This window comes from Anolis sagrei, chromosome X (assembly GCF_037176765.1).
Source record: "Anolis sagrei isolate rAnoSag1 chromosome X, rAnoSag1.mat, whole genome shotgun sequence".
Classification (NCBI taxonomy): Eukaryota; Metazoa; Chordata; class Lepidosauria; order Squamata; family Dactyloidae; genus Anolis; species Anolis sagrei.
In genome coordinates, this window is record NC_090034.1 from 107,868,136 (window position 1) to 107,896,025 (window position 27,890).

General features: G+C 45.3%; 1 protein-coding gene across 1 annotated transcript; it reads left to right on the forward strand.

The window, feature by feature from the left end:
• Window positions 1-639: 639 nt before the first annotated feature.
• On the forward strand, window positions 640-27,597 carry LOC137097986 (carcinoembryonic antigen-related cell adhesion molecule 19-like). The gene is made up of 8 exons (XM_067473546.1): window positions 640-779; window positions 4,694-4,914; window positions 10,032-10,406; window positions 13,681-13,876; window positions 21,703-21,743; window positions 24,568-24,662; window positions 25,655-25,696; window positions 27,442-27,597. Exons 2-8 carry the CDS (start codon window positions 4,863-4,865, stop codon window positions 27,487-27,489), a joined length of 849 nt encoding a protein of 282 aa, XP_067329647.1. The 5' UTR covers window positions 640-779; window positions 4,694-4,862; the 3' UTR covers window positions 27,490-27,597.
• Window positions 27,598-27,890: the final 293 nt, after the last annotated feature.

The following is a 27,890-nucleotide window of genomic DNA, read 5'->3' on the forward strand; positions in this document are numbered from 1 at the left end:
CAAGGTCTTCAACCTTCTCTGGCTATAGAGTGTGTGTGCCTCCCCAAACTTTAAATCCCAGCAGTGAGCATTGAGTTCAAATGGGGTCAAACTGCATCCATTCCACAGTCTAGAGATGCAGCAAAAGGGATATAGAACTCTTTCTGTGATATAGAATTCTGAGAGTTGTAGTTTCACAAGGTCTTCAACCTTCTCTAGCTATAGAGTGTGGGTGCTTCACCAAACTTTAAATCCCAGCAGTGAGCAGTGAGTTCAAATGGGGTCAAACAGCATCCATTCCACAGTCTAGAGATGCTTGTGCCAAATTGAATTGTTTTGGAGGAACTGACCAAATGGATAGCTTCTTCTTCATTGTTTACATCATTGTTTACTCCACTTTTGGGGTGTTTTTGCACCCCAACCCTTACCAAACACATGCCAGTGCCTTTGCAGGCCTTTCCTGAAAGTGGGGTGCCTTTGATATCATACGACGACTAAGTTCTCCTTTTGCAGCATAGGTAGAAATCCAACCGATGCAGCGCCATATTTTGCCAGGTGTGATGCAACAGGCAGGTAAACAATAAGATGCACACCCCCAAATTAGCCTGGGAGCACCTGGCTGCCTCCTCCTTCCGGGCCTCAACCGAAGGCATCTCTCCCTCTCTGCAAGGATCCTGCAATGCAACTGGTCAGGTGAGTCAGGCTCAGGAATGCACAGGTGAGAAGGACGAAGGAGAGGAAGAAGAAGAAGCAAACCTTGGGAAGCGCAGAATATGTAGGACGCGCCTCTCCGGCTGAAGGTGAGTCTCCTGCAGGAGAATATAAATAAATATAATAAATATAATAATATATGGTATATTATTAGAGTGCACATGATATTATTATTATTATTATTATTACTATTATTATATTTACTTATTATTATATGTAATATTATATGTTATATATAATAATATTAAATATAATAATAATATATGGTATATTATTAGAGTGCCCATTATTATTATTATATTTATTTATTTATTTATTTATTATTATTATTATTATATTTACTTATTATTATATGTAATAATATATATATATATATATATATATATATATATATATATATAAAATAAATATAATAATAATATATGGTATATTATTAGAGTGCACATTATATTATTATTATTATATGTAATATTATATGTTATATATATATATATATATATAACTTATTATATTTACATGTACATTTGTGCTGTGGTGTTATGTACATGTAAATATAATAAATAATAATAATATAATATGCATTTGCACGTTAGATCCCAGTGTCTGGGATTCGCATCTGAATATCGGACTTATTAATTATTATTATTATTGCTATTATTATTATTATTATTAAACAGGGTATAAATAAACATAAGGAATATTATAATATATTGTATATTATTATATTGTACATGTATTATATTATATGCATTATTATTATTATATTTACATGTACATAACACCACAGCACAAATGCACATTAGATCCCAGTGTCTGGGATTCGCATCTGAATATTGGACTTATTTATTATTATTATTATTGCTATTATTATTATTATTATGGGTCAGTAGACACTGATTTTGGGGAAAGCCATGGTTGGTGTTCGGTGCCATCACACTGACTTTGACTTACGGTATTGTTATTATGATTGTTATTAGAGTCTCCTGCAGGAGAGTATAAATAAATATAATAATAATATATGGTATATTATTATAGTGCACATTATATCGTTATTATATTTACTTATTATTATATGCAATAATATATATATATATATATATATATATATATATATATATAATGCATATTATATAATAATATATTATATTATTATTTATTATATTTACATGTACATAACACCACAGCACAAATGCACATTAGGTCCCAATGTCTGGGATTTGCATCTGAATATCGGACTTATTTATTATTATTATTATTATTATTATTATTATTATTACTAGCCTCATGTTACTGTGGCCCACATGGGGGTTCTGTGTGGGAGGTTTGGCCCAATTCTATCATTGGTGGGATTCAGAATGCTCTGTGATTGTAGGTGAACTATAAATCCCAGCAAGTACAACTCCCAAATGTCAAGATTCTGTTTTCCCAAAACTCCATCAGTGTTCACATTTGGGCATATTGAGTATTTATGCCAAGTTTGGTCCAGGTGCATCATTGTTTGAGTCCGCAGTGATCTCTGGTTGTAGGTGAACTACAACTCCAAAACCAAAGGACACTGCCCACCAAACCCTTCTAGTATTTTCTGTTGGTCGTGGGAGAACTGTGGGCCAAGTTTGGTTCAATTCCATCGTTGATGGAGTTCAGAATGCTCTGTGATTGTAGGTGAACTATAAATCCCAGCAAGTACAACTCCAAAATGTCAAGATTCTGTTTTCCCAAAACTCCATCACTGTTCACATTTGGGCATATTGAGTATTTATGCCAAGTTTGGTCCAGATTCATCGTTGTTTGAGTCCACAGTGCTCTCTGGATGTAGGTGAACTACAACTCCAAAACCAAAGGACACTGCCCACCAAACCCTTCCAGTATTTTCTGTTGGTCATGGGAGAACTGTGTGCCAAGTTTGGTTCAGTTCCATTGTTGGTGGGGTTCAGAATGCTCTTTGATTTTAGGTGAACTATAAATCCCAGCAACTACAACTCCCAAATGACAAAATCAATTCTTTTGAGTGAAGGATATACATTGGGTTGTTAGGTGACTTGTGACTAAATTTGGTGTCAATTCGTCCAGTGGTTTTTGAGTTCTGTTAATCACACAAACGAACATTACATAGAATCCTAGAATCAAAGAGTTGGAAGAGACCTCCTGGGCCATCATCCAGTCCAACCCCATTCTGCCAAGAAGCAGGAATATTGCATTCAAATCACCCCTGACAGATGGCCATCCAGCCTCTGTTTAAAAGCTTCCAAAGAAGGAGCCTCCACCACACTCCAGGGCAGAGAGTTCCACTGCTGAACGGCTCTCACAGTCAGGAAGCTCTTCCTCGTGTTCAGGTGGAACATTTTTATTTATATAGATTATTATTATTATTATTATTATTATTATTATTATTATTATTATGGGTCAGTAGACACTGACTTTGGGGAAAGCCATCACACTGACTTTGACTTATTGTGATCTATGAATGAGAGGCTTCCAAGCCTTCCTCTCCTTAACAGTTTTACTCAGGTCATGTTTATTATTATTATTATTATTATTATTATTATTATTATTAGAGTCTCCTGCAGGAGAGATAAAATGGGGTATAAATAAATATAAGGAATAAAATAATATATTGTATATTATTATATTGTACCATTTATTATATTATATGCATTATTATTATTATTATTATTATTATATTTACATGTTCATGTACATAACACCACAGCATACATGCACATTAGGTTTGTTAGAAACAAACAAGGACATCTAATCACCACTCAATGAAAGATTGCTTCAGGCACTGCCAGGCCATCAAATGCTAATCAAGGTGGTCAGTTGAAACATTCACCCCTAGCTCCAACAGACAAGAGTTCTTTGTCCCATCCTGGACATCATTCCACAGATATATAAACCCATTTTCCTAGTTCCAACAGACCTCACTACCTCTGAGGGTGCTTGCCATAGATGCAGGCGAAACGTCAGGAGAAAATGCCTCTAGAACATGGCCATATATCCCGAAAAAACCTACAACAACCCAGTGATTCCGGCCATGAAAACCTTCAACAATACATTATTATTATTATTATTATTATTATTATTATTATTATTATATCTGTGTACATCTAATCACCTCTCAACGAAAGATTGCCCCAGGCACTGCTAGGCCCGAAAAAACCTACAAAAACCCAGTGATTCCGGCCACGAAAACCTTCAACAATACATTATTATTATTATTATTATTATTATTATTATTATTATTTATATATCTGTGTACATCTAATCACCTCTCAACAAAAGATTGCCCCAGGCACTGCCAGGCCTGAAAAAACCTACAACAACCCAGTGATTCCGGCCATGAAAACCTTCAACAATACGTTATTATTATTATTATTATTATTATTATTATTATTATTATTTATATATCTGTGTACATCTAATCACCTCTCAACAAAAGATTGCCCCAGGCACTGCCAGGCCCGAAAAAACCTACAACAACCCAGTGATTCCGGCCATGAAAACCTTCAACAATACATTATTATTATTATTATTATTATTATTATTATTATTAATAGATCTGTGTACATCTAATCACCTCTCAACAAAAGATTGCCCCAGGCACTGCCAGGCCCGAAAAAACCTACAACAACCCAGTGATTCCGGCCATGAAAGCCTTCGGCAATACATTATTTATTAAAGTTATATGTACCGTTTGTTAGGAATTGTGGGGGTCGAAGTCCAAAACAAGTCCAGGTGTGCCCATCCCTTGGTACTGGAGTTCCCAGCATCCCCGTCCCTCCTCCGTACCGAGGGCAATGAGGCAGCAAGCGTGCACTTTTGGGTGGGAGCCAAGGGTCTCTTAATGTTCCTGGACATTCCTGGAGGCCAATCGGTCAAGCCTGGGTGGCTTTGACGCCAAACAGGAGGGAGTTACGGTTCTCAACCAACGAAAGTTGGCACCCCCAGCCTTCTCTCTTACACAAAGACTACAACAAAACCCACGCACTGGATATCTTTCCAGGGTCAGGATCAAGCCTTCTCCATTGTTGCCAAGGAAAAGCCCAGGAATTCTCTCCCTAGGATGGCACCGGGACAGAGGCCAGGCGTCCAGCAACACACAGAGTGACCATTCCTTCACATCTTCGAGGATCGTTTCCAACCCAAATAGAGAGACGTAGTCTATTTTGAGTATGGAAGCATCGAGGATCCGGGATGTCTCCGGGAAGAGTTTCTTTCTCGTAGGTGAGTCATGGAATTCATATCTCTCTCTATATATATCAGGGTTTCTCAATCTTGGGCATCAGGACCCCTGGGAGGGGGGTCACAAGAGAGGTTTCAGGTAGTTGCCAAAGACGATCAGAAAACACGTATGTCTGAGGGTCTTAGGATCATAGAATCATAGAATCAAAGAGTTGGAAGAGACCTCATGGGCCATCCAGTCCAACCCCATCCTGCCAAGAAGCAGGAATATTGCATTCAAATCACCCCCGACAGATGGCCATCCAGCCTCTGTTTAAAAGCTTCCAAAGAAGGAGCCTCCACCACACTCCCTCTGGGGCAGAGAGTTCCACCGCTGAACGGCTCTCACAGTCAGGAAGTTCTTCCTCAGGTTCAGATGGAATCTCCTCTTTTGTAGTTTGAAGCCATTGTTTCGCGTCCTAGTCTCTAAGGAAGCAGAAAAGCCTCCCTATGACTTCCTCTGACATATCTATACATGGCTATCATATATCCTCTCAGCCTTCTCTTCTTCAGGCTAAACATGCCCAGCTCCTGAAGCCGCTCCTCATAGGGCTTGTTCTCCAGACGCTTGATCATTTGAGTCGCCCTCTTCTTCTGGACACATTCCAGCTTAGAGTCAATATCTCTCTTGAATCGTGGTGCCCAGAATTGGACACAATATTCCAGATGTGGTCTAACCAGAGCAGAATAGAGCATGGGGAGCATGACTTCCTTAGATCTAGACACTAGGCTCCTCTTGATGCTGGCCAAAATCCCATTGGCTTTTTTTGCCGCCGCATCACATTCCTGGGTCATGTTTAACTTCCTCCCCACGAGGACTCCAAGATCTTTTTCACATGTCCTGCTCTCGAGCCAGGCCTCATCGTTCCCCATTCTGTATCTTTGCATTTCGTTTTTCCTGCCAAAGTGGAGTATCTTGCATTTGTCACTGTTGAACTTCATTTTGTTAGTTTTGGCCCATCATCTCTCTAACCTGTCAAGATCCCTTTGAATCCTGCTCCTGTCCTCTGGAGTCTTGGCTCTCCCTCCCCATTTGGTGTCGTCTGCAAACTTGATGATCATGCCTTCTAGCCCTTCATCTAAGTCATTAATAAAGATCCTGAGCAGGACCGGGCCCAGGACAGCGTCTTCTGATTTCCTGGCCACAGTCTGCATCTGCAGTCATCTTCCCACCTAGAAATACAAACCCTGTCACGGCCTCCACTTTTTCTCCCTCTATTTCCCAGTTGTCAATCATTCTTGTTGCCATAATCTTGGTTTTTTTGATGTTTAGCTGCAACCCGGCTTTTGCGCTTTCTTCTTTCACCTTGATTAGAAGGCTCCTCAGCTCCTCCTCGCTTCCGGCCATCAGAGTGGTGTCATCTGCATATCTGAGGTTGTGAATGTTTCTTCCAGCCATTTTCACCCCAGCTTTGCATTCCTCAAGCCCCGCACATCCTCGCATGATGTGTTCTGCATACACGTTAAAAAGGTTGGGTGAGAGGATGCAGCCTTGCCGGACGCCTTTACCAATCTGGAACCTGTCTCCTGTTCCGTGGTCAGTTCTGACCGTGGCTCCTTGGTCCTTGTTCAAATTCCTCAGGAGAGAGGGGAGGGGGCTTGGGATGCCCATCCCACCCAGAACTTGCCACCATTTATGATGATCCACACAGTCAAAGGCTTTAGAAGAGTCAAGGAAGCAGAAGTAGATGTTTTTCTGACACTCCCTCTTGCCTTTCTCCATTCTCCAGCATCCGGAGATTGGCAATCTGGTCTCTGGTTCCTCTGCCTTTTCTAAACCCAGCTTGAACATCTGGCCACTCTTGCTCCATGTCTCACTGGAGTCTTCTTCCTTGCAGGATCTTGAGCATTCCCTTCCTGGCATGAGGAGAAATAAGGGCCACTGTACGGAAGTTGGAGCAGTCTTTCGCATTTCCCTTTTTTGGTATGGGGATATAAGTTGATTTCTTCCAGTCTGATGGCCATTCTTGTGTTTCCCATATTTGCTGGCATATGGCAGCAACTACAACTCCCAAATAACAAGATCAACCCATCCCGCCCCGAACTCCACCAGTATTCAGATTTGGGTGTATCTGGTACTTGGTCCAGATCCATAGTTGTTTGGGTTCACAGTGCTCTCCGGAGGTATGTGAAATACATCTCCCCTAAATCACTGTCAATTCCTCCCAAATCCCTCCTTGGGTGTATCAGATATTTGTGCCAAATTTGGTCCAGATTCATAGTTGTTAGGGTTCACAGTGCTCTCTAGAGGTAGGTGAACTACAACTCCCAAACTCAAGTTCAATACCCACCAAACCCTTCCAGTATTTTCGTAGGGTTCTGTGTAGGAAGTTTGGCCCAATTCTATCATTTGTGGGGTTCAGAATGCTCTTTGATTGTAGGTGAACTATAAATCCCAGCAACTAAAACTCCCAAAAGTAAATATCTATTTTCCTCAAACTCCACCGGTGTTCACATTTGGGCATATTGAGTATTTGTGCCATGTTTGGCCCAGATCAGTTATAGTCCACAGTGCTCTCTGGATGTAGGTGAACTACAACTCCCAAACTCAAGGTCAATGCCCACCAAACCCTTCCAGTATTTTCTCTTGGTCATGGGAGTTCTGTGTGCCAAGATTGGTTCGATTCCATCATTGGTGGGGTTCAGAATGCTCTTTGATTGTAGGTGAACTACAAATCCCAGCAACTTCAACTCCCCAATATCAAGGTCTATTCCCCCTAAACTCCACCAGTGTTCACATTTGGGCATATTGAGTACTTGTGCCATGTTTGGCCCAGATCAATTATAGTCCACAGTGCTCTCTGGATATAGGTGAACTACAACTCCTAAACTCAAGGTCAATGCCCACCAAACACTTCCAGTATTTTCTGTTGGTCACGAGGTATATATGGTTGCCAACTGACCCATGCCACCCATGCTCTTCCACCTTGTATAGAAATTAGGAAGGGCAGCACAGCCTTCAGTGCAGTTGTCGAATTGTCTGCTGTGGTCTGTCGTTTAAAGACACAGGAGTAAAGTCTGGTTGGAAAGTTGGCAACCTAGAACAAAGCACGGCAGTTGGCAAGCCATCTAATAACCCTGGGACAAAGCACAGTTGTCAGGTCAGGTTGAAAAACCGGCAATCTAGAACAAGTTAGGACGAATTGTGTTGTGAATTCCTTGAGTTTCCTAGCTGGGAGCCACCAACAGTTTAAAGTCTGCCCGAAACTGGTTGAGATTTACAGTGTAAACAAACAGCCAAGATGATCCTTGAGGGCTCTCCAATTCTAGGTTTCCCATCCCTTTCTCTCAGCCTTCTCTTCTCAGAGCTAAACATCCCCACCTCTCTAAACCTCGTAGGGATGCATAGTTTCCAGATCTAGGACCAGTTTGGGGACCCTCCCATAGACACCTTCCAGTTGGTCAACATCCTTCTTGATTTTGGATGCCTAGAACTGGAAATAGCCTTATTATTTTTCCAGGTGAAGCCTGACCAAAGCAGAAGAGAATGGGACTAGGACTTCCCTCAATCTGGACACTAGACTCCTCGAGATGCAACCCAGGCAGAATCACATTGGCTTTTTTCGCTGTGGAAAAAGGATGAGGTTGGGAAAGGGAGGCGGAGCTACGGCAGTTAAAAGTGGATTCATTCATCCTCCAACATAGATGCACCCCAAGGTTTCCTTTGCTGGAAGCTCTTAAAGAAGGCATTCTAAGCATGACGCCACTGTAATGCGCACCTTTTTTTGGCCAAATTACAAAGAGTGTATGGCAGAACGGGAATTACATGTAGTTCACATCTTCACCCATCCGCACACTGTCTTGCTAGAGAAAAGATATGCCAGACAGATGATCAGTAAGGAATAAGTTGTTAACTCTTTGTTATGCAGAGCAACATATGCTATCGAGCTAGAATTTGGAGGCTACTGTCCAGGAGAGAGGAGCCCTTAGACACACCAAAGAGAGTCCGAAACCCTTGGCAAGCGAAAGAGGAGAAGGCTTAGAATTTCCCTTGATTTTTCCCAAATAAATCTCACCAAGGTTGAAGAAAAGCCATCGAGGTTTATTTAGGGATTCAGCTGAAAAGGATGCAGAGCTGCAATCATTCGCCAGCATAGCATAAGAAAATACACCAATACAGTCATATTTATAGTAAATTCAAAGTTGCAGAGTTCAAACTTCCCGCCCCGGCCTCTCTGCCGCCTTCCACTGTGATTGGACAATGGGCAAACAGCTGGGAGGCAGCCCTGCCGCCCCCGGCACCTCTGGACCAATCAGGAAGCTCCAGCGGTCCGTAGGATCCAATGGGGAGGCTCCTGCCACCTAGTGGCAGCAGCAAATCAGGAGAGAGGGAGGTGGGATGATAGAACACAAAGGAATCTGTTAATGAGTTCTGAAAAAAAATGCCATGTGGCCTGCGAGACAAAAAAGGAAGTCTCAAGCAGGGCTGATCTATTGTGTTCTGATTGAAATGAATCAACATGTGTAAAGGAAAGTCTGGATTTTACTAGCCAGCAAACATGAGGACAATGAAATTAAGACTGGTGTGATTGTTTCTTGCTGGGGAGATAGTTGAGTTAACCAGAGCTAAGGCAAAAGGTTTTTCGGGAACCCTTTGTCCTCCAGACAGGAAAATGATTCTCATAGATACAGTCATGTGAACAGTTGCATTAACTCACACAATGCCCTTTGAGAGAGATTCAAAATGGTCCCAGGTGTCCATATGAGAGATTTTCTTCCAGCTTCCAAGAAGCAAAAATACTAACTGTCTTGGCAAGCTCCTGCGCAGAAAACTTAAACATATAACTGTTGCCAAAACTCGCAGGCTCAGCTAGCTTCTGGGTGTGACCCAACCAATCAGCTTTACGCTTTGCATTTTTCAGTTAACACACTCACTGACTGATTTTTACATGCTCCAACAGAGTGCACTTTTTGCCACTGCGCATTACATTTGTCAACAAATATATTTTTTTGGCTTCAGGGTTTTGGAAATTGAGGTGCGCATGAGATTCGATGTTGCACTAGACTTGGGAAAATGCGTATCTATCCATATTGGTTCTGTTGTCTAAGTGTAGGACTTTGTCTTTGTTGGCATTCATGTTGAGCTCTGACTTCTCCTTTCTGACCCCTTCCTCCGACAGCCTGCCTTTTGAGTTCGTGGGTGGCCCCGATCCTGGGCACCATTGATCCTGTTTCCGTGGTCTCCATTCCAGAAGAACCCTCTGAGGGCCAGAACGTCACCCTCTCGGTTCAGAACGTGACCGGCGTCCTGCGGGAGGTCAGCTGGTACCGGGGCCAGGCCACTGACGGCTCCACCAGGATCTTCACCTACTTCCCTGCAAACCCGGTCCGTCCGCAGCGCGATGGGGTCCAAAGCACACAGCGAGAGTTTGGCTTCCCCAACGGGTCCCTCCTCATCACACACCTCCGGCCCAGTGACGCCAAGATTTACACCGTCCTGCTCCTGCTCCGGCCCAAAGTCACCCTCAAAGGCACCTTCGAGCTGCACTTGGCCAGTAAGTTGGGCTCCTCTTGACCCTTTGATTTGTAAGCAAATGCAGTTTCATGTTCTCCAGGGAAGAAGGGAAACTGAATCATCTGCAGCTTGAGACTCTCGGCTTGCAATAATATTATCCAAACATACCAGATCCGGGTTTAAACACCTTACATGTAACTGTTCTTCAGCACGGCGCTTGTGACGGTGGTGGGACTGAGAGGAGGGCTTTCCGGGTGGATCTCAGGGCCCCTGCAGGCTCGTAAGGGGAGAGACGCTCATGCAAATAGGCTGGACTCAAGCCATGTAGGGTTTTATAGGTGAATTGGGTCACCACCAAGAAGGCCCTCTCCCTCGTCCCCACCAACGTCACTTGTGACAGTGGTGGGACCGAGAGGAGGGCTTTCCTGGTGGATCTCAGGGCCCCTGCAGGCTCGTAAGGGGAGACACGCTCATGCAAATAGGCTGGACCCAAGCCATGTAGGGTTTTATAGGTGAATTGGGTCACCACCAAGAAGGCCCTCTCCCTCGTCTCCATCAACTGCGCTTGTGACGGTGGTGGGACTGAGAGGAGGGCTTTCCTGGTGGATCTCAGGGCCCCTGCAGGCTCGTAAGGGGAGACACACTCATGCAAATAGGCTGGACCCAAGCCATGTAGGGTTTTATAGGTGAATTGGGTCACCACCAAGAAGGCCCTCTCCCTCGTCCCCACCAACGTCACTTGTGACAGTGGTGGGACCGAGAGGAGGGCTTTCCTGGTGGATCTCAGGGCCCCTGCAGGCTCGTAAGGGGAGACACACTCATGCAAATAGGCTGGACCCAAGCCATGTAGGGTTTTATAGGTGAATTGGGTCACCACCAAGAAGGCCCTCTCCCTCGTCTCCACCAACTGCGCTTGTGACGGTGGTGGGACTGAGAGGAGGGCTTTCCTGGTGGATCTCAGGGCCCCTGCAGGCTCGTAAGGGGAGACACGCTCATGCAAATAGGCTGGGCCCAAGCCATGTAGGGTTTTATAGGTAAATTGGGTCACCTCCAAGAAGGCTCTCTCCCTCGTCTCCACCAACGACACTTGTGACAGTGGTGGGACTGACTGTAGTGGGACTGTGTAGGCCCTCCCGGCTACCACTGGCACCTGAGCTTCAAGCTCTAGGAGGACCCCAAAATGCAGACCTGTTGTGTGTTTTCTGGGGTATCTGGCCATGTTCCAGAAGCATTCTCTCCTGACGTTTCGCCTGCTTCTATGGCAGGCATCCTCAGAGGCTGTGAGGTCTCAACACATTCATGCTCTCATGCATTCATCTTCACAAGGCCCCTCCCAAAGAGTAGATCAGTTCCTATGTAGAAGTGATGAGTGCAGATGCAGCGGCCAAGCCGACACACTTATAATCTGGGGGGGGGGGGGGGGGGCTTTTTATATTATTTTCAAGTGTATCTCAATTCATGGTTGTGTTCCACATTCCTTTCAACTCTTGGTCCATAGCCATATCAAACAGCCCATAGCAGTATCCTCGGTACGCCCTATTGCACCTGTCCAGGGGTCCCCTTTGTTGTTCCCAATGTAATCAATCATTCTGAAGGTACAATCCACCCAGGTGCAGATACTCCCTTATTTGTCCCAACAGGGAGGTGTCCTTCCCTGTCTCCAATCCATCAGGTGGCAAAGAAAACGTTATGGATTGATGGCGCTTTTCCTGCATGACGGGGGTTGGACTAGATGGCCCATGAGGTCTCTTCCAATTCTATTATTAATCATAAAATCAAAGAGTTAGAAGAGACCTCCTGGGCTATCATAGAATCATAGAATCAAAGAGTTGGAAGAGACCTCTTGGGCCATCCAGTCCAACCCCATTCTGCCAAGAAGCAGGAACATTGCATTCAAATCACCCCTGACAGATGGCCATCCAGCCTCTGCTTAAAAGCTTCCAAAGAAGGAGCCTCCACTACACTCCGGGGCAGAGAGTTCCACTGCTGAACGGCTCTCACAGTCAGGAAGTTCTTCCTAATGTTCAGATGGAATCTCCTGTCTTGTAGTTTGAAGCCATTGCTCCATGTCCTAGTCTCCATGGAAGCAGAAAACAAGCTTGCTCCCTCCTCCTCCCTGTGGCTTCCTTTCACATATTTATACATGGCTATCCTATCTCCTCTCAGCCTTCTCTTCTTCAGGCTAAACATGCCCAGCTCCTTTAGCCGCTCCTCATAGGGCTTGTTCTCCAGACCCTTGATCATTTTAGTTGCCCTCTTCCTCTGGACACATTCCAGCTTGTCAATATCTCTCTTGAATTGTGGTGCCCAGAATTGGACACAATATTCCAGGTGTGGTCTAACCAAAGCAGAATAGAGGGGTAGCATTACTTCCTTAGATCTAGACACTAGGCTCCTCTTGATGCAGGCCAAAATCCCATTGGCTTTTTTTGCTGCCACATCACATTGTTGGCTCATGTTTAACTTGTTGTCCACGAGGACTCCAAGATCTTTTTCACACGTACTGCTCTCGAGCCAGGCATTGTCCCCCATTCTGTATCTTTGCATTTCATTTTTTCTGCCAAAGTGGAGTATCTTACATTTGTCACTGTTGAACTTCATTTTGTTAGTTTTGGCCATTCATCTCTCTAATCTGTCAAGATTGTTTTGAATCCTGCTCCTGTCCTCTGGACTATTGGCTCTCCCTCCCAATTTGGTCCCGTCTGCAAACTTGATGATCCTGCCTTCTAGCCCTTCATCTAAGTCATGAATCAAGATCCTGAGCAGGACCGGGCCCAGGACGGAACCCTGCTTGTGGCACTCCACTCGTCACTTCTTTCCAAGATGAAGAGGAAGCATTAGTGAACACTCTCTGTGTTCGTCCACTTAACCAATTACAGATCCACCTCACCGTAGTTTTGCCTAGCCCACATTGGACTAGTTTCCTTGCCAGAAGGTCATGGGGGACCTTGTCGAAGGCCTTATCATCCAGCCCAACCCCATTCTGCCAAGAAACAGGAAAATTGCATTTAAAGCACCCCTGACAGATGGCCATCCAGCGTCTGTTTAAAAGTTTCCAAAGAAGGAGCCTCCACCACACTCCGGCTCCTCATAAGGCTTGTTCTCCAGACCCTTGATCATTTTGGACACATTCCAGCTTAGAGTCAATATCTCCCTTCAATTGTGGTGCCCAGAATTGGACACAATATTCCAGGTGTGGTCTAACAAAAGCGGAATAGAGCATGGGGAGCATGACTTCCCTAGATCTAGACCTCTTTCTCCTCACATCAACTCTGATAACGGGAGGCTTAATTCTGCCTGCGTTCTCTTTGCAGGTCCGACCACGCATCCACCTTCCACGGCGACAACATCTACTCCGCAGACGCCAGCCGTCAAGGAGCCCACCAAGCCCCCATTGATGCTGGGGTGGATCGTGGCCGGGGTGGTGGTGGGCATCCTGCTGGCGGGGGCCGTGGGGGCCACGCTGGTCTACCGCTTCGTCCTGTACAAGAACGAGCCCAGCACCGGCGGGTAAGGCAGCACATACCTTCCGACATGTCATGAAAAGCCGTGACCTGTAAGAGATTGGAAGCATTGCTTAAGCATAAGTTATCAGCAGAGTTTGGCAAGTTCTCCAATCCCTGAACCATCCTCCTTTAAAGGAAAGTAAAGCAATCCAAGAACATTTGGAAGGTGAATATGGTCTCCCTGCCTTCTGCAACTGCCTTCTCCTAATCTGAGCCCCCCCCCAAAAAAGAGAGAAAATTGGTTTATTTCTCGTGTCAGGGCAGCCAGTCAATTATATTACATTTCTAACAGAACAAAGCAAACAAACACAGAAAATACAAAATGTGTGAGTTTGGTAGTTGATTAAATGTCCTTTGACCAGGATCTGGCCACTTGGAGTGTCTCTGGTGTGGCCGCAAGAAGGTCCTCCATGGTGCATCATGTGGCAGGGCTCAGGTTGCATTGCAGCAGGTGGTCAGTGGTTTGCTCCTCTCCACACTCGCATGTCGAGGATTCCACTTTGTGGCCCCATTTCTGAAGGTTGGCTCTGCATCTCGTGGTGCCAGAGCGCAGTCTGGTCAGCGCCTTCCAAGTCGCCCAGTTTTCTGTGTGCCCAAGGTGGAGTCTCTCATTTGGTATCAGCCATTGGTTGAGGTTCTGGGTTTGAGCCTGCCACTTTTGGATTCTCGCTTGCTGAGGTGTTCCAGCGAGTGTCTCTGTAGATCTTAGAAAACTATGTCTGGATTTCAGTCGTTGACGTGCTGGCTGATACCCAAACAGAGGATGAGCTGGAGATGTCTCTGCCTTGGTCCTTTCACTATTAGCTGCCACTTCCCGGCGGATGTCAGGTGGTGCAATACTGGCTAAACAGTGAAATTTCTCCAGTGGTGTCAGGCGCAGACACCCCGTGATAATGCGGCATGTCTCATTCAGAGCCACATCCACTGTTTTAGCATGGTGAGATGTGTTCCACACTGGGCATGCATACTCAGCAGCAGAGTATCATAGCGCAAGGGCAGATGTCTTCACTGTGTCTGGTTGTGATCCCCAGGTTGTGCCAGTCAGCTTTCGTATGATGTTGTTTCTAGCGCTCACTTTTTGCTTGATGTTCAGGCAGTGCTTCTTGTAGGTCAGAGCACGGTCCAGAGTGACTCCCAGGGATTTGGGTGCGCTGCAATGCTCCCGTGGGATTCCTTTCTCCCCAGGTCATAATCCTCAAAGCTCGGGATACTTCTCTGTTCTTGAGATGAAAAGCACATGTCTGTGTTTTAGATGGGTTAGGGGTCAGCTGGTTTTCCCTGTAATAGGCAGTAAGAGCACTTAGAGCTTCGGAGAACTTCTGTTCAACCATCTCAAAGCTCCTTGCTTGAGCGGTGATGGCGCGATCATCAGCATAGATGAAGCTCTCTAATTGGTAGAGGCCGTTGAGTTCTAGTAAATATAAAGATGGCGTGATAACACTATGTAACGTAGTTGCAATACATCAACAAAACATAAGTACTGAAAAGTTCTCCATCTGTGTGGATGACAGAGTGACATCTTTGCTTTCAAGTTTTCAATGTTTACTATTATTACAGTATGTAACACCATTTTTGTTCTTGGGTTATCAATGTCATCTCCTAATTGGTTCTAATTGGAAAAGTTTATTAAGCTGCTGAAACGTTGTTTTGATGGGACATCCAGCCGCAGCGCATTTTGCTCTAGTTTTTCAATGAGTATCTTATAAAGTCTCAACCAATTCAACCTAGTTTGTGGCACAAAAAAAAGTTTCTGGAGTAGGGCAACTATTTTCGAAGTAAGAACAGCACAATTAAATAGGAAATAATACTTGCAAACCAGGGACAGAATGTTTATTTTAAATTTTGTTACATAGTGTAATGGAAAAGGATTTTTTTTCATGTCAGTAGCAACTTGAGAAACTGCAAGTCATTTCTGGTATGAGACTGTTCTGTCGCGCGTTGAGCCTGTAACAGCTGTACTTTTCTATAGGACGCAGGGGCGGCTCGTCCATTACGCGAAGTAAGTGGTCGCAGAACACTTTTTTTTGCCCGGGGCGCAGAGGCGCCTCTGTAAATGCCCCTCGACCGCCACTTGAGGAGCGCCCCCTCAGCGCACAACAGCCCTCGCAGTCCGGGGGGAACCTCGGCTTTCTTGCCTCGCTGCTGGGCGATCCTCTTCCCAAAGGGGCCGGGCCCTTGAACCTCGCCTAGCCCCTCTCATTCCTGCTCCACCCAGCCATCAAGTGCGCGAGCAGAGCCGGCGCTCAGTTGTTCTCTGCATTCGATTCCTTCCCCATGACCGGCTGTCTTTCCCGATTCCCCGGCACTCCACCTGCCTCCTCTTCTCTCCCCAATCCACGGGTGGGCCAAGGGGCGGAGCTGCTGTGCCTGACCCGCTTCAGGTCCAGAGGTGTGTCTGAAGACCCCAGCGTGTACATCAAAACTCACCTCTTCTCCTGACTTTCTCTTCAGCCATTGATACCAAGAGAGAGAGAGAGAGAGAGAGAGAGCCCCTCCGGCTGGAGGTATCTCCCACCTCCGCTCCCTCCTTTGTTTTTGCGCCTACCTTCAGGAAAGGTGGGCATCTCCACCTCTCTCTCTCTCTCTCTCTCTCTCTCTCTCTCAGTCCCAATGGCTGAGGAGAAAGTCAGGAGAAGAGGTGACTTTTGGTGCACACGCCAGGGTCTTCAGGCATGCCTCCGGACCCAAAGCGGGTCAGGCAAGGGAGCAAGTGCGGCAAGTGTAGTTACTGGGATGTATAGTTCACCTACAATCAAAAAGCATTCCAAACTCCACCAATGATGGAACTGAACCAAATATGGCACACAGAACTCCCACGATGAACAGAAAATATATATCAATGATTGGTTGGGGTGGGGCACCAAAATACTGTTTGCTTACCATTGAAAATTACCTAGGGCCGCCTCTGATAGGACGTATACTTTAAGCCCAGCGGGGCCTCAAAGAGAGGTTCTTAGCGATTTTCCTGAAGTGATGGTCTTTAGAGTCTTTAATAATGCAACAAAGTATTTATTATGGAACAAACAATAAATCTTCAATGTTTCAAACAACACTTCGAGGCTTTCTTAGTCTAGTCCTCAATGGACTGGCACCTGACTTTGATTAACTGAACCTTCTCTGTAGGAAAAAGCCCTATTTAACTTCTCCCAGGCTGCTTTCTATCTATGCCTCATCGGTGTGGGACCTACTACCGATTCCAAATGCGTCTGGGTATCGAGTAGACCTACCAGCCGAGGCTTGAAGATATTTCAGCTGGAGTTCCATGGATCTGTAGTGCTGTCCTCTCTCAGAGAATTCTTTGAAACTTCAGGGCTGTTTTCCCCCTGTTTGCTGTGAGGCTGAGAGGCTGTGAGCTCTCAGCCAGAGCCTTGAGACCTTTTCCCTGGATGCTCTGTTTCCCTGGATGCTACTTTTTCCCTGGGTGGTTATTGAAAAAGGAAGCTTTTCTACAGGACGAGCTGGTCTACATCCTATAGCTTAGCTACCTTGTGTGAGACTGCCCCAAAAATGGCTCCTTTCCCTCCCAGAGCCCAGAACAAGGGGCAGAACCAAAGCGTAATTATGATGGACAGGAGGCCTGTCCTATGACTGCAAAACAGACAACAGAAAGAAAATAAAGTTGGAGCTCCTGGTACAGCAATACCAGCACAGAGACAATTGGCCGCCTGCAAGGATGCCCAGATGTTTTACCATCTTATGGGAAGCTGGAGCTGAAAGGAGGGTGCTCACCCTGCTCCCCAGATCTGAACCACCGACCTGTCGGTCTTCAATCCTGCCGAAACAAGGGTTTAACCCATTGCCCCATTTGGGCTACAATGGAAAAGAGTGAAAGCCCAAGTTAGGAAAAATTGCAACAGTTTGCTTTTGTATTTATCCACTGGGAGTGGCAAGATTTGCCTGCTTTCCTCCCTTTGAACTCAGTTTGCAGGAACTGAAGCGAGCTGAGGACAAAGGAGGAAGAAGGAAACAGGAAAGTAGCCAAGAAATGGAATTTTAAACATGGATATATTTATTAACTTTTTTCAGCAATGTATGTATCTGTTGTGATCAGCAGCAAGATGTGGGGATTCTGTCTCAGAGGATGAAGGGGATGATGGGTTTTTCACTGTGTCTGTGTGTGTTCAGGCTGAAACACAGACAGAAACGCAGGCTGTAGATCAGAGAGAAGGGCTGACAGCTACAGAAGAGATGGAGGATGTTTGGGATTTTGTTTCTCTTGAGAATCAGCCTTCTTGGCCTTCTCAGCCTTCAAAAGATGGGGAGTTGCCCCAGGATATAAGCTTAGGTCCCTGCTTGGAGAGAGAAAAGGAGAGGTTAATAGAAATTCAGAAAGACTCAGTGAGAAATAGTCCTTGAAATCCAGGTGCCGTAATGATGATCTCATGACTCTAGAGCAATGTTTCTCAACCTGGGGGTTGGGACCCCTGGAGGGGTCGCGAGGGGGTGTCGGAGGGGTCACCAAAGACCACAAGAAAACATAGTATTTTCTGTCGGTCATGGAGGTTCTATGTGGGAAGTTTGGCCCAATTCAATCGTTGGTAGGGTTCAGAATGCTCTTTGATTGTAGGTGAACTATAAATCCCAGCAACTACAACTCCCAAATGTCAAGGTCTATTTTCCCCCAAACTCCACTTGCGTTTAAATTTGGGCATATCGAGAATTCGTGCCAAGTTTGGTCCAGGTCCATCATTGTTTCAGTCCACAGTTCTCACTTGATGTAGGTGAACTACAACTCCCAAAACTCAACTCCCAAACCCTTCCAGTATTCTGTTGGTCATGGGAGTTGTGTGTACCAAGTTTGATTCAATTCCATCGTTGGTGGAGTTCAGAATGCTCTTTGATTATAGGTGAATTATAAATCCCAGCAACTAAAACTCCCACAGGACAAAATCAATACCCTCCCTTAATCCCACCAGTATTCAAATTTGGGTGTATTGGGTATTTGTGCCAAATTTGGTCCAGTGTATGAAAATACATCCTACATATCAGATATTTATATTACTATTCATAACAGCAGCAAAATGACAGTTATGAAGTAGCAATGAAACTAATTTTATGGTTGGGGGTCACCACAACATGAAGAACTGTATCACGGGGGTCGTGGCATTAGGAAGGTTGAGAACCCCTATTCTAGAGGCATTATCTCTTGACGTTTCACCTGCATCTATGGCAAGCATCCTCAGAGGTAGATGCAGGCGAAACGTCAGGAGAGAATGCCTCTAGAACATGACCATATAGCCCCCAAAAAAGTACAACAACCCAGATCTCATGACTGTTTGGTTGGGTTTGAACTTAAATTAAGTGGTGTTTTCCTGGCCTCTTCAGAGCAGACAACGTCGTCATAAAATCAAATTTATGTTCAGCTCTCAAGTTTGCCTTTGTTCCTGAATGAGTTTTGTATTGGAAAAAGTTCCTGTTTTTATGCTTATGGCTTTATTCCTATGCTCTTGACTTCATGGATTTCATGTACCTTGCCATCTTGGACTATTGATCTATGGATACTTGGACTATTGCTCTTTCTTAGCCCCCTTTCCACTGCTTTTTGGGAAATGCCCATTTTCCCTTTGTATATACTTTTGTAAATAAACTCCTGTAGTTAGCTACGTCTGGACTCTGCAGATCTGGGTGGAAAGGTGTTCCTGGCTCAGAGTGCAAAAGTGTCGTTGTCCAATTTGTAAAGACAGCCACTTTCCAATATAGGGCATATTTGTTATAGATACACCCAGTAAAATGAACTTCAAAATAATAAAGTTAAAATGGACTTCCTATCTGTGAACTTAAAGGCATAAGTTGGAAATAGTATTGTCATCTCACTAACTTCTTATCCTAAGTTGGTTCTACACTAATGTAATGTGGTTTGAACTTCATTATATAGTCAGTGTATAATCGGACAATCCGGACAACGTGGCCAGTCCAGCGGAGTTGATGGCAGAGGACCATCGCTTCAATGCTGGTGGTCTTTGCTTTCTTCCAGCATGCTGACGTTTGTCCGCTTGTCTTCCCAGGAGATTTGCAGGACAGGGCTGGGCGGTTTCATTCGTTAATTTCATAATTCGTTATTAATTCGTATTTAAATTAGCTTACAATCCGATATTGAGCCAGGAGTTGATGGCAGAGGACCATCGCTTCAATGCTGGTGGTCTTTGCTTTCTTCCAGCATGCTGACGTTTGTCCGCTTGTCTTCCCAGGAGATTTGCAGGACAGGGCTGGGCGGTTTCATTCGTTAATTTCGTAATTCGTTATTAATTCGTATTTAAATTAGCTTACGATCCGATATTGAGCCAGGAGTTGATGGCAGAGGACCATCGCTTCAATGCTGGTGGTCTTTGCTTTCTTCTAGCATGCTGACGTTTGTCCGCTTGTCTTCCCAGGAGATTTGCAGGACAGGGCTGGGCGGTTTCATTCGTTAATTTCGTAATCCGTTATTAATTCGTATTTAAATTAGCTTACGATCCGATATTGAGCCAGGAGTTGATGGCAGAGGACCATCGCTTCAATGCTGGTGGTCTTTGCTTTCTTCCAGCATGCTGACGTTTGTCCGCTTGTCTTCCCAGGAGATTTGCAGGATAGGGCTGGGCGGTTTCATTCGTTAATTTCGTAATTCGTTATTAATTCGTATTTAAATTAGCTTACGATCCGATATTGAGCCATGCAGGAGCAATTAAAAATCGAAACGAATTTTTCAATTTATTTCGTAATTTTTTCGTAATTGTTTTGAAATTGTTTCGAAATTGTTTCGTAATTGTTTCCGTATGTCTGGTGCAAGTTGTAGGGTTGTTGTTTGTCTTATCTCTTATAAAAAATATAATTATCACACCAACAGTCAACAACAGAGGGAGAGGGAAGCTTCAGAAGTTCCCCCTGTCCCATTTGGAGGGTTTTATTTGCATATTGCGCAATCGCGTCCGCCATTAACGAATCGATTCATAATTGTTTTGTAATTGTTTCGTAATTTACGAAATTTTGTATATTTCGAACTTTTTAAAAGAAAAATTTAGGAATTCTTTTAAAAAACGAAACGCAAAAACCCCCTAAAAACGAATCGAGTTTAGAAACAAATTTTTCCGTGGTTACCCAGCCCTATTGCAGGATTTTCCGGAGGCAGCGCTGATGGAATCGTTCCAGGAGTTGCATGTGACATCTGTAGATAGTCCACGTTTCGCAGGCGTATAGCAGGGTTGGGAGGACAATAGCTTTATAGACAAGCAGCTTGGTCTCCCTACGGATGTCCCGGTCCTCAAACACTCTCTGCTTCATTCGGGAAAATGCTGCACTCGCAGAGCTCAGGCGGTGTTGTATTTCGGTGTCGATGTTGACTTTGGTGGAGAGGTGGTTGCCAAGGGAGCAGAAATGGTCCACATTTTCTAATGTTACACCATTAAGCTGTATCTCTGGCATTGGAGAGGGATTGGCTGGTGACTGCTGGAAGAGCACTTTGGTTTTCTCGATGTTCAGTGACAGGCCAAGCTTTGTGTATGCTTCTGACAAGCTGAAGTATCATGGTGATGAAGATGCAATTGAACTTCATTATAGGGCCAGGAGTTCAATGCAGTTCAAACTGTATTATGTCACCAGCCTTAGAACCAACCCTAGACATCTTCTCCTTCCAATCTCAGATGGTTTCCATTCCTTCCAAGGAGGGTCATAGGGTGAACTGGGACTGTCCCTCTCTGCCAAACGGAGAAAGTTGGGGAGTATGATATAACAAAGTATGATATAACAATCTGTAATACAACATTGCATCAAAGCATTGTTAGAGTCTTGCAATCGCTATATCAATCTGTATAGCATGGGTTTTCCCCCCTTTCACCTATGCAAATCTCCTTTCAGGCTGGATCCCAGAGGGAGGAAATCGCTGTCACCAAAACACGGTGAGTATTTCCATCCTGTTTTGCAAGACAGAGAAGGCTGTAATGTGTTCATATTGCAGGATCAACAGTTGCAGAATTTTCTGCAATTTCAGACCCACCCACACACACACAACCATACATATAGACATAGAATCATAGAATCATAGAATCAAAGAGTTGGAAGAGACCTCCTGGGCCATCATCCAGTCCAACCCCATTCTGCCAAGAAGCAGGAATATTGCATTCAAATCACTCCTGACAGATGGCCATCCATCCTCTGCTTAAAAGCTTCCAAAGAAGGAGCCTCCACCACACTCCGGGGCAGAGAGTTCCACTGCTGAACGGCTCTCACAGTCAGGAAGTTCTTCCTCATGTTCAGATGGAATCTCCTCTCTTGTAGTTTGAAGCCATTGTTCCATTGCGTCCTAGTCTCCAAGGAAGCAGAAAGGAAGCTTGCTCCCTCCTCCTCCCTGTGGCTTCCTCTCACATATTTATACATGGCTATCATATCCCCTCTCAGCCTTCTCTTCTTCAGGCTAAACATGCCCAGCTCCTTAAGCCGCTCCTCATAGGGCTTGTTCTCCAGACCTTTTATCATTTTAGTCGCTCTCCTCTGGACACATTCCAGCTTGTCAATATCTCTCTTGAATTGTGGTGCCCAGAACTGGACACAATATTCCAGATGTGGTCTAACCAAAACAGAATAGAGGGGTAGCATTAATTCCCTAGACCTACACGCTAGGCTCCTCTTGATGCAGGCCAACATCCCATTGGCTTTTTTTGCCGCCACATCACATTCCTGGCTCATGTTTAACTTGTTGTCCACGAGGACTCCAAGATCTTTTTCACACGTACTGCTCTCAAGCCAGGCATTGTCCCCCATTCTGTCTCTTTGCATTTCGTTTTTTCTGCCAAAGTGGAGTATCTTGCATTTGTCACTGTTGAACTTCATTTTGTTAGTTTTGGCCCATCTCTCTAAATCTCTACATACCTTAGAAGCAACAATGTCCAGTATTTACTGTATTTTAATGTATCTGTTTCATATATGCATTTAATATATGCATTTTACACAATGCTTTATGATATGTTGTGCCTTGCTCGAGCTGCAAGGAGAGGCAGGCAAATAATAATAATAATAATAATAATAATACTAATAATAATAGGACAGAAAAACAAGACAACTGATGACCATCCACTCCTCGTGACACCCGTGTAATGATGTCGACAGACTTGACCTGCCCAGAAAATCAGGAGGAAGAGAGAAGAGGGCTTCTGCAAGGGAAACAAATGGTAGAAGAAGAAGAGAAACACGGACTGGCAGATGATGGGAAAGGCAGTCAAGAACCAACATGGAGGGAAGTCAAGAGGAGAAAACTGCTTAAAGTGCAAAAGACAAAGAGGGAATGCCGTAAAAACATGATGCAGAGCAGAAGAGAAAACTGGTGAAAGAAGAAGGCTCTCCATGGGCACTTCCTGGAAAACATTGAGAGCCAAATTGAGAAAGAGAAAACATGGCTGTGGCTCCCAAAAGGAACTTTGAAAAAGGAGACAAAGGAGGGCCTGATTCTGGCAGCCCAAGAACAAGACATTAAAACCAAGGCCATCAAAGCCAGAATTGAAAAGTCAGTGACAGATCCCAAGTGTAGACTCTGCAAGGAAGCAGATGAAACAAGAGATCCCATCCTCAGCTGCTGCAAGAAGATCGTGCAGACAGACTCCAAGCAGAGGCACAACACCCTTGCTCAGATGATTCATTGGAACTTGTGCCACAAACACCATCTGCCTGCCACAAAGAACGGGTGGGATCACAAGCCGGAAAAAAGTTACAGAAAATGAGCACGTCAAACTCTTCTAGGACTTCCGGATTCAGACAGACAGAGTTTTGGAGCACAAGACGCCTGACCTCACAACCATGGGAAAAAACCAAGTATGGATCATTGATGTTGCAATCCCAGGTGACAGCAGGATTGAAGAGAAACAACTGGAAAAGCTGACACGATATGAGGATTTAAAGATTGAAATGCAAAGACTCTGGCACAAGCCAGTCAAGGTGGTCCCAGTGGTGATCGGCACACTGGGTGCAGTGCCTAAGACCTTGGCCTGCACTTAAACACAATCAATGATGACAAGATTACCACCTGCCAGCTGCAAAAGGACACCTTACTGGGATCTGCACGCATTGTTCACCGATACATCACACAGCCCTAGACACTTGTGTCCAACGTGTGATCCAATTCAACAGCCAGCAGAGTGTCTGCTGTGGACTCATCTTGTAGTGTCACAAATCATAATAATGATAATGATAACTGCAAATAGACTTTCAAATGGAATGAGGCTTGATAGATTTCCATAGGATTCAAGGTATCACTTTGCTGCAGGTTTCAACCTCTTTCAAGGCAGTTCTCTTGCTCTGAGATTCCTCCCTTTATCCTGGATTCAGGTCCTGAGACCTTAGAAATTTGACTACCAAAATATGAATATATATATATATATATATATATGTGTGTGTGTGTGTGTGTGTGTGTGTGTGTGTGTATATATATATATATATATATATATATATATATATATATATATGTATGTATATGTATATAAATATATGCCACCCCCTGCCACATGTTGTTGTGGCCCAGTCTGTGTATATATGCTTTGTGTGTGTATATATTTGTGTATACGTGTATATTTTGAAAGTGCATTCATTGCAGATGCGTCTTAGTGAAACTGCAACTCCCAGGATAGCATTGAGCCATAGCAGTGAAGCCATAGTAGTGAAAGTACAGTCAGTTGGCAGATGCGCCCAGTGTCATGCCAACTGGGTGAGAGCTTGGCTGTGTTTGTGTTCCAGATGACAAGGAGCCCATTTACGAAGTGATGGATTCCCCGGTGAAGTCGCCCAAGACGGAGGGCAAGGAGCCGCCCCCACTGCCAGGACCGCTCCCTGTGAGTCGAAGCGCCCTCCGCCCAAAAGAACCTGTTCTCGCTCTTGGCCTGGATCTGGGTTTGGGAACATTGTGGGAGGGAGAGAGAGAGAGAGGGAGAGAGAGAGGTGCCTGGCCCTGGCCTGGATTCCTCCGGGTGCTTCTGCACTGTACAACTCATGCACTTTGGCACCACCCTCGCCGCCACGTTCATGCTGTGGCATATTGGGAGCTGCCGTCTTGCAAGGCCTTTGAGTGTAGGGATCCAAAACGAGAAAAGCGAGATAGCAGTTTAGTTGGGAATCGGGTATAGAAAAATGTGAAATTGAAACGGGGCCGATCCGCCATTTTGAGATTTTAGCAGATACGGGGGTCCAATAGGAAGGTTTCCATATCCGCGGTTTTAACAGGCGCAGATTCGGCCTCCCTGGGACACCCAGAAGGCATCGCAGGCGGGCCCGCGGTTGCCCGGAGCCCGGAAAGAAGTTTATTTCAGGTTTGAGTTAGTTTGAGGCAGGGAAGGATACAATGTATCAAGCGAAAAAGTCAAAAGTTACAAAATTTAAGTACCTTTATTGGGGATTTGTTACAAAGTAAGGAGAGGGGAAAGTAATGGGAGACTGAGTGCAGTCCTGGCTTTGAGCTGCCTGCTGGGGCACATTTCATCAGTTGGTCCCAAACTTGGCTTCCAGGAACTGCGGAACTCTCCGCTGCGGTTCACACCAATTTGAAGGCGGGGGCCTCCGCCGCTCTCGGGGACAATTGCAAAACTGCAGCTCCCAGTATCCCATCCCATGTTGCCATGGCAGTTCAAGCAGTGCCAAAATGCATTCCTTTTGCTGCATAGTAGATACACCTTTGGTCTACATCCTTGGCTGGGAAGCATGGGAGGAAGCATGTGTGGACACTGGGGCATTGGACCCCAACAAAGGGCAAAAATAGAATACTTTCATTCCATACTTTCCCAAACCCTTTATTTATCACAGTGGAGTAACTTTTGTCTCTCTCTTCCAGCCCTTGCCAGAAACCTGCCCCAACCTGGAGTCAAACTATATGGTAGGTCCTGGATACATTCCTCCCTTCCCTTCCCTTCCCTTCCCTTCCCTTCCCTTCCCTTCCCTTCCCTTCCCTTCCCTTCCCTTCCCTTCCCTTCCCTTCCCTTCCCTTCCCTTCCCTTCTCTCCTTCCAATTTTCCTTCCTTCCTTCCTTCCTTCCTTCCTTCCTTCCTTCCTTCCTTCCTTCCTTCCTTCTGTCTTCCTTCTGTCTCCCTTCCTTCCTTCCTTCCTTCTTTCCTTCCTTCCTTCCCTTCTTCCTCCCTCCTCACTTTCCTCCTTCCTTCCTCTTTTCTCTGTTTTCTTTCCTTCCTTCCTTCCTTCCTTCTTTCCTTCCCTCCCTCCCTCCCTTCTCCCTCCCTCCCTCCTCCCTTCCTCTTTTCTGTTTTCCTTCCTTCCTTCCTTCCTTCCTTCCTTCCTTCCGTCTTCCTTCCTTCTGTCTCCCTTCCTTCCTTCCTTCCTTCCTTCCTTCCTTCCTTCCTTCCTTCCTTCCTTCCTTCCTTCCTTCCTTCCTCTTTTCTCTGTTTTCCTTCCTTCCCTCTTCTCCCTTCCTTCCTTCCTTCCTTCCTTCCTTCCTTCCTTCCTTCCTTCCTTCCTTCCCTCCCTCCCTCCCTCCCTCCCTCCTCCCTCCCTCCCTCCCTCCTCACTTTCCTCCTTCCTTCCTCTTTTCTCTGTTTTCCTTCCTTCCTTCCTTCCTTCCTTCCTTCCTTCCTTCCTTCCTTCCTTCTATCTTCCTTCTGTCTCCCTTCCTTCCTTCCTTCCTTCCTTCCTTCCTTCCTTCCTTCCTTCCCTTCTTCCTCCCTCCTCACTTTTCTCCTTCCTCTTTTCTCTGTTTTCCTTCCTTCCTTTCTTCCTCCCTCCTCACTTTCCTCCTTCCTCTTTTCTCTGTTTTCCTTCCTTCCTTCCTTCCTTCCTTCCTTCCTTCCTTCCTTCCTTCCTTCCTTCCTTCCTTCTTTCCTTCCTTCCTTCTGTCTTCCTTCTGTCTCCCTTCCTTCCTTCCTTCCTTCCTTCCTTCCTTCCTTCCTTCCTTCCTTCCTTCCTTCCTTCCCTTCTTCCTACCTCCTCATTTTCCTCCTTCCTCTTTTCTCTGTTTTCCTTCCTTCCTTCCTTCCTTCCTCCCTCCCTCCCTCCTCACTTTCCTCCTTCCTACCTCTTTTCTCTGTTTTCCTTCCTTCCTTCCTTCCCTCTTGTTCCTTCCTTCCTTCCTTCCTTCCTTCCTTCCTTCCTTCCTTCCTTCTGTCTTCCTCCTTCCTTCCTTCCTTCCTTCCTTCCTTCCTTCCTTCCTTCCTTCCTTCCTTCCTTCCTTCCTTCCCTTCTTCCTCCCTCCTCACTTTCCTCCTTCCTCTTTTCTCTGTTTTCCTTCCTTCCTTCACTCTTCCTTCTCCCTTCCTTCCTTCCTTCCTTCCTTCCCTCCCTCCCTCCTCCCTCCCTCCTCACTTTCCTCCTTCCTTCCTCTTTTCTCTGTCTTCCTTCCTTCCCTCCCTCCCTCCTTCCCTCCCTCCCTCCTTCCCTCCTTCTTTCCCTCTCTCTTTATGCCCAGGGTATTTATATGCTCCTTGACTACAGCCTCTTTAAAATGGGGACCTCCAAAGATCATCTAGTCTTAACCCTTGACCCAGAACGGAGGAGATAATATCTTTTGGAAGGATGTGGGAGAAGACTGGGCAGTGGGTGAATTTGTGGGTCCCAGTTGTCCCTGCTCAACCCCCTCGATCCCTGTCTCTTCTAATATCCTCTCCTCTCTTTTAGGAGTTGCTGCGGAGATCCGAATCCCTTTATTCAGAGATCAGGAGGTGACGTGGACCATACTTCCAGACCTCCAAACTCCTGGCTCATCCGTCCAAAAGGACTTGGGGGGGACGGAGATGTCTGGCTCCCTTTTCTTTCCCTGCCAATGGGATCCAGGACGTAGCTTCTTCATGATCATGAGCATGGCCACCTTATTGCAACGCATGGTCCATTGCTAGGCTTCGTTTGGGACTTGAACCAGAAGGAGACAGCATTAAAAACTGGATTCGAATGGGGTGTCAAAACAAGCTGAAGTTGTCTCCAAGAAGGCCAATTTTGCTTTATATTTTTGGGGCCATTCCAAAGACTTCAGGGATGCTGGTCATCCTTTCCCAGCTACTGACCCACAAAGGCTTTAGGGATGGTGGGAGTTGGAGTACAAACCCCCCAGAAGGCCCCAAATTGAGGAG